The 7,612-nt window shown below is 36.8% G+C and overlaps 1 protein-coding gene across 1 annotated transcript; it reads left to right on the top strand.

Annotated features, from left to right (window-relative positions):
- The first annotated feature begins 3,553 nt into the window (after positions 1 to 3,553).
- On the top strand, positions 3,554 to 6,934 carry Obp7 (odorant-binding protein 7). The gene is given in 4 exon segments (NM_001146719.2): positions 3,554 to 3,769; positions 4,526 to 4,587; positions 5,451 to 5,601; positions 6,753 to 6,934. Coding segments are annotated over 4 exon segments (483 nt in total). The 5' UTR covers positions 3,554 to 3,585; the 3' UTR covers positions 6,839 to 6,934.
- Positions 6,935 to 7,612: the final 678 nt, after the last annotated feature.

The raw sequence follows: 7,612 nt of genomic DNA, 5'->3' as shown, positions 1-7,612 counted from the left end.
GATAAGATACAAGCTAATTACCAGTTAAATTCCAAAAAACAAGAGGGCAAATTCTTATCTTAATCAGACAATGTTTATGCTTATGAATCCATTTTAAAAACCGTCGAAGTGCGTTTTAGCCACGCAGAGTTATGGGTTCCGTTAAAATTACCGCTATATTCAAAGTTAATTACTAATTTCAGTAACTTTTTTGTTACTGAATATATATAAGGATGAACTTTCTCTTTGTGATAATCGTGACAGAAACATTTAGGGTTTCAATGTTGGTCCCTAATACTATAATACTTATTAATATATACTATACAATGTTAGTACAGGTAAGCCTTCTATACTTTTTTTACAAAACGATTCGACTCTTAACAAAAGAAAAGAAAAAAATCTCTAAAACCCTCTTAAAGCACGGTACTTCTACAACACGATAACGAGATTTATATCTCAAGGTGTGTGGCGCATTTACGTTGTAGATGTCTATGGGCTCCAGTAACCACTTAGCTCCAGGTGGGCTGTGAGCTCGTTCACCCACCTAAGCAATAACCAAAAAAATTTTTTTTTTGCTTAAAATTATTTAGATAATTACTAGCACTATGAACAGACAATAAATGGGAATAACCGAAATTGTACTGCTTATTTTTTATGTATAATAGGTAAAAAATACATACAGGCATTTACTGGTGGTAGGACCTCTTGTGAGTCCGCACGGGTAGGTAGGACCACTACGCCGCCTATTTCTGCTGTGAAGCAGTAATGCGTTTCGGTTTGAAGGGTGGGGCAGCCGTTGTAACTATACTTGAGACCTTAGAACTTATATCTCAAGGTGGGTGGCGCATTTACGTTGTAAATGTCTATGGGCTCCGGTAACCACTTAACACCAGATGGGCTGTGAGATCGTTCACCCAGCTAAGCGATAAAAAAAAACTACTTGTTATCTTTATAACTATGATGTACCTTCATCCACAAATATCAATAGCTTCCGGGCTAATTATGTTAATTTGACCGCCGCCATGTATAGAATACATTACACCAGTATAGTTCAATCCATAAAATTGACTTGTAAACGATTCTATTCAATGTTCGGTGGCAAATCGTAATGAGATGACAGGATTGTGGTTTCGAAGCGATTATCGATGGTTACAACTAAGTGCTGAACTTGAAAACTAATAAAATATTCCAAATGAATGCAAATCGGTCTGTTTGTTTTATTTTAAATTATCAATATCCTAATTCAAATTTCGATAGTCGATCGCTAACGGTTGCTTTACGTTATAACGCCCATGGACTCCGGTATCCACTTAAGACCACATGTCTCAATATCATCTTCCTTACATCGTTTTTCTCAATGCAGAGGGCTGTGACCACGATGTTATACTTTTCTGTAGACCACGAAGCTTCAGCATCAGGAATAGTCTTGGACACTGTGGTTCCGAGGAGTTCTCGGAGATTTTCTTCTGTACGTATGAATCAATATATTGTTCTGAAAGTACATTGTATTGTTACGCGCTGGGCTTCGGGATAAATAAAAAATCTACTGAAATATAAATTAAAACTGTATTCAACACTTAAAACACTTACCGAACACTTTAAAACTCTCAATTCACTTCTTCCGCTTCGCTTCATGCCATCTCTGCAACTCTATAATAGTCGATACGACATCCCTAGATTTATCGAGAACATTCTGGGCAAGTCGAGTATCTTCGATGTGTGTTTTCGATATCTGACAATAGATGGCGTCACGAGCTTTCTCGACGTTGCGAGTTCTTTTCATATTCGTTTCAGCTATTCGGCGATAGATGGCGTTACTCTAACCGGCGTAACTGTATAATAAAATTTTATCCTAAATTGTAAGTAGCCAATTAGGAAAATTCACTCAATTTCGACTCTAACCCCGACTGCTTACACTCCGCATTTATGAATCTGTCAGCCAACGCAATTTACTTTCAATTTAAATATAAAATGGAAATACACAAACAAACTCAGTTACAACAACTAGTTTTAATAAACGATGTTTCCATTCAAATGTGTTTACGTGATTTGTGACTGCGAACAGGAATCAACAACATTTTACAATAAACTTAAATTACCTTACATTTTAAAACTGACATTACTATCAAAATAATATTATAGTAATAAAATATATAAGATATCACCTGAAATCGTATACGATGGAATATTTTAAGCCCGCACACAAACAATCATTCTAATATTTATGTATATACACTTGATTCGACGAGGTCAGTAACCTATATCTAGTAACATATTTCTTACAATTTGCTCAAAAATAATACAATAAATAACTTGGTTCCTTTTTATTCACCTTTGTTAGGTTCTTTTTACTTTGTATTACTAAAATAAAACATATATTTATAAAATTGTATTTATTAAAATTGGTAAGTAGTACCTAATGAAGGCGATGTTATTATTAAAGTGAATGACGTCATCCCAGTCTTGCATATCAAAAACAGTACGTGATGTCATTGTAATCTTAGACTGATCGTAATCTAATTACATTGTTTTTTTTTTTCAAATTAAGTTGGTGATTTAATTGAGATAGAATGCTGCACGTCTTCAACAAGCCATGGCCTAATAGCTGCAAAAGGACCTGTTATTTCAATTGCTCATACCATTTTTTCAATTTTGTCCTTGTTTCAAATCTATTTAGACTTTAGAGGAATGGGCTAGCTGATTAAAGAATTTTTAATCATATTTTTCATCTTATCTATTTCATCTTTAATTACCAATACTTTTAAACAAATATGTATATATACTAGAGGTCCCGCAGTAGTCGAAATTCGACTATAATTAATTGGAATTGTAACTTTGTACACTGTTATGACTGTATTTTATACTTCTATAATCTCCAAAGCTACACTATATTTTTTTTTAATAAAGACAAACAATATTTAATCTATTCTCAATTAGACCACAGATGTCAAGAACAAAAGTTTGACAATAAATAGTATGCATGCGTGTGTGCGTCAAATACAAGGTATGTAGTGTGTGTAATGTTTTCTTTATTGATTTAATGTATCTTTTATGCATTATTTTAAAAAAATGTTAGCATTGTGCACTTCTTCTCTATATTCTCTATAAGTGTAGAAAATTTCATACTCCTCCGTCCGCGCAATTTTCGTAAAAAGAGATACAAAGTTTTTGCTTCACGTATTAATAAATAGATATAACAAAGATGTATATCTTGGTTTTATTCTCAAATTACATAGACAGTGGCTTTATTCAAATAAATAATTTAGCGTATATTGATATACTCTATAAACGGCTCAAATGTAAATTTTGATTTGATCATATCAATAACCTCAAATACGCTTAATATTTATTTTAAGACTCAAAACACTTCTAATTTCAACTCTAAGCGCGAATTAATCAATATGAATGCCAGTGTATAACAATCCATAATTTCAGAGAAGGGACGCAGATTTTTTTAAACAATATACTAATAAAAAGCTCAAACAGTTAACAAAAATTCAACAAAGAAACACAAAAGTTGGTAGCATCTGCAGCGATGATTTCTCTTAAAGTGCCTCTCGATGAAACTGTCCATGACAATGCCAATGTCGTTCATTGTTAGCAAACATGGCCAATCTCGTTCTGTTGCTCACATTCGTTCTAATGACATTGTCAATGGCAAGATTAAAAAGTACGGAGGCGCCTAAAAGTAAAACCGCACTATTCAATGACCAGGACAACATGGGTTATGAAGAATTAGATATGGAAGAGATAATGTCGGCGTGTAACGAATCATTCCGAATTGAATATGGTCAGTAAATTTTCTTTTCAGATACTTGAAAGCGCAGTTTTCTTTAAAATCTATCTATATATTATATATAAAAATGAATTGCTTTTCGTTAGTCTCGCTAAAACTCGAGAACGGCTGGACCTATTTGGCTAATTTTGATCTTGAATTATTTGTGGAAGTCCAGAGAAGGTTTAAAAGGTAAAGAAATAGGAAATTTTTGAGGGTTTTAAGTTTATTTTATACAAAAGTTTAGGTCTTTTATTTATCGATTGAGGCACGAAGAAGTCTGCCGGGTCAGCTAGTAATAAATACAATAGCAACAGTTTACAAAGTTTCATAGAATTTATTCCACGGCAAGTAGAAGGCCCTGAGGAAATAATCTACCAATAAATGATCACATTATGTCCCGACATCACCAGACCACCAGTTGCGAGGATGGGTGTCTTCCTAATTGTCTGGAAAACTACTAAGATTATCCACAGAATATTTTCTCATACTTACTTTAGGAGTACTTTTTTGGTACTTCATTTTATGTATGTTTGAGAGTGCCCTTATCATTGTCAGAGTCCATGGATAAGTCGATCGAGGATGATTGTAAAGAGGGTAAACGAAGAAAAGGGGGAAAAATAGTAAAAGTTAAAAAATAACTTCATATTTCTTAACAAAAATACCAGGACAACATAATTTAGGAGAAGTTCAGTAACACCAAGCGCTTTAAAATCGATTTAAAAATATTATTATTACATATCAGTTGTGTAATGAAATGTGATTTTTCAGCGTACTTGGAATCTCTGAACGATAGCGGCAGTTTCCCGGATGAAACCGACAAGACGCCGAAGGTACTATTTTTTTGGTTCTCCAACAGTTAATAATGAAATTTGTGGAAAATTAATTGCGGTATAAAACGTAGTGATAGTTTTAAATATATATTTTTTATGTCCTAAGCAAATAAGTAACATTATCAACCTTTATAACAAAATTATTCCCTAAACTAGTATTTACGGAGAACAGTAGTCAACTTTCAATTGTTTATTTTTTTTGAGTGGCTATTCTGGCTTTGCCTTGTTTGATAAGCAAGCTACGGAGCACAGCTTGACAGAATGCTAACATCTACTCTAGCAAGAGTATTGCTTCGCTGAATCTAGCAGCGGATCGGAATCGCGACACACTGAGAAGATCCGGCGAGAAATTCAGTAGGCTGTCTCTATTAAAGTGTGTATTACAATGAAAGTTTTTTTTATTGCTTAGATGGGTAGACTAGCTCACAGCCCACCTGGTGATAAGTGGTTACTGGAGCCCATAGACATCTACAACGTAAATGCGCCACCCACCTTCAGATAGAAGCTCTAAGGTCCCAGTATAGTTACAACGGCTGCCCCACCCTTCAACCCGAAACGTATTACTGCTTCACGGCAGAAATAGGCAGGGTGGTGGTACCTATCCGTGCGGAGTCACAAGAGGTCCTACCACCAGTATTTACGCAAATTATAATTTAGCGGGTTTGATTTTTATTACACGATGCTATTCCTTCGCCGTGGAAATCAATCGTGAACATTTGTCAAGTACGTATTTCATTACAAAAATCGGTACCCGCTTTCGAGATTCGAACACCGGTGCATCGCTACATACGAATGCACCGGACGTCTTATCCTTTAGGCCACGACGACTTCAAAATAAAATAAAACGGTACTTTCTTGCGTAGTGTTATATTCGCTGTGTCCTGGAAAAAACTGAAATACTGTCAGAAAACGGCGTCTTGAATCCAGCCACAGCGGCGCTAGTTTTTGCGGGGGAGAGAAACGGAAAACCGATGTCCGACCTCGAGGAGATGGCTGTGGCGTGCGCTGATAGACGTGAGTAGCCCTTCCACTGGCGCATTTGAGGTGTTTGCTCGATAGCAGGACGTATTGTTCAAATGCTTTTACCGTCCTACCTATTTTCGCCGCGAAACATTCGCGCCTCCCAATGTTGGGTATTATCCATTACAATTACAAAAATGTAATGAGTTATTAGATATATGTATGTCGGAGCGGCTGACAATACTATAGCGGTCGCGGTCACTCATTGTGAGCTAAGAGACCCATAGACACAGCCCACTGAGTTTCTCGTTGGATCTTCTCAGTGGGTCGCGTTTCCGATCCGGTGGTAGATTCTGCGAAGCACTGCTCTTGCTAGGGCCAGTGTTAGCAAAACTCTCGGTTTGAGCCCCGTGAGCTCAGCTACTAGCTCGGTGAATCTAGAATAACCCCTCGAGGTTACTATAATAGGTAGGAAAAAAAATATTGTGGGACTCACTGGACGGATCCAAACGAGAAAGTAATACTCGTAGTCTTTTAATATTTGGAGTATCCAATTGATCACGACTCACACACACTGTCCAGGCTGATAACGATCAAGTCAACAATACGACAGTGTGCTTAGTGAGAGTCTTTTAACTTCTCGATTGCCGTTTTCCGCTAGGGGCGCTATTTGAACCCCATATAAATTTAAGTTAACTTTTACGGGATCGAGAAGTTAAAAAATTCGCTTTTTTTTTTCTTTTTTCCTACCTAAGCCTTGAGAGGCTATTTCAGCAGAACCTTAACTAGTAGGTGAGCTCACGAGGCTCAAACCTGACGACGTTGCTAACACGAACCCTAGCAAGAGCCGTGCTTCGCAGAATCTACCACCGGATCGGAAACGCGACCCACTGAGAAGATCCGGCGAGAAACTCAGTGAGCTGTGTCTGAGGGTTAATTTACTCGTAGAGCCCTTCGCCGCAAGCGACGGGTTCGACGAGAACGTTGACCGGAAAAATTCGCACTAAGCACATTGAGCACACGTTTTTATTTCATTCTACCCTCTTAGACTGTAAATGTCCTCAATGTTTGTATCTCGTAGACAAATTGTACTCACGACCCGAAAGCGCCATATTATGTTGCTTGAAAATGTCTTTGGCGCGTATCTGGATTCCACCGGATGCCCACATACACCACATAAACACATTTTTGAAATTTTATTGCAGATGAGAAATGCAAATGCGAAAAGGCATACAATTTCGTGAAATGCCTCATGTACATGGAGATCGACAAATACGAGAAAAAGAATTGATTCAACACGAGCGACAGTTCTGATAATGATTTTGTTCTTAAAATTAAAAATATTACGCATTAGGCCTCTGAGTTTTAAATTAAAATCAATGAATGTTCGAATTTCGTTTTATTGAGGGAATTATTTTAGATTTATACTATTACTACCCGTACTCGCCTGCTTCACTGGGCATTTATTAACATTATTATTTATTGTCATTATTATTAGGAAGTCCAACGCTCATATAAATATTAGCTATTTATAACTATGAAGGTGGGTGGCGGCCTTTACGTTGTAGATGTCTATGGGCTCTGGTAACCACTTAACACCACGTGGGCTGTGTGCTCATCCACTATGCAATAAATAATAAATAAATAATCATTAGAATACTAGATAATAAGAATATTAGAATAATAGATCATCATTGCACAGCCTGGAGAAACTCACAATTCTCGGACAGATGGAGGGGAAGCGCGCTAGAGGAAGAGCGCCAGCTAGATGGGTTGACCAACTCAAGGAGGTGACTGGAGGCCAGATATGGGGAGCGGTACATATGGCGCAGAACCGGACCGAGTGGAGAAGATTGACATACAGTCACGATCCTCAGCATTGAGGGAACGACCAGAAAGAAAGAAAGAATACTAACATTGCAACTGGGTTTTTTTTATTTTATCTTCGTCATCATCATCCGCTCACTAATGTACATGTCGGCGTTAAGCCAGGATTTACACACATAAGTTCTTTTACAATGAAATTACAATACAATTCTATAAAACTTTAACATTACTTGTTTAC

Source organism: Bombyx mori, chromosome 16 (assembly GCF_030269925.1).
Source record: "Bombyx mori chromosome 16, ASM3026992v2".
In the NCBI taxonomy this organism is placed as follows: Eukaryota; Metazoa; Arthropoda; class Insecta; order Lepidoptera; family Bombycidae; genus Bombyx; species Bombyx mori.
This window is presented reverse-complemented; position numbering and strand designations above follow the sequence as displayed.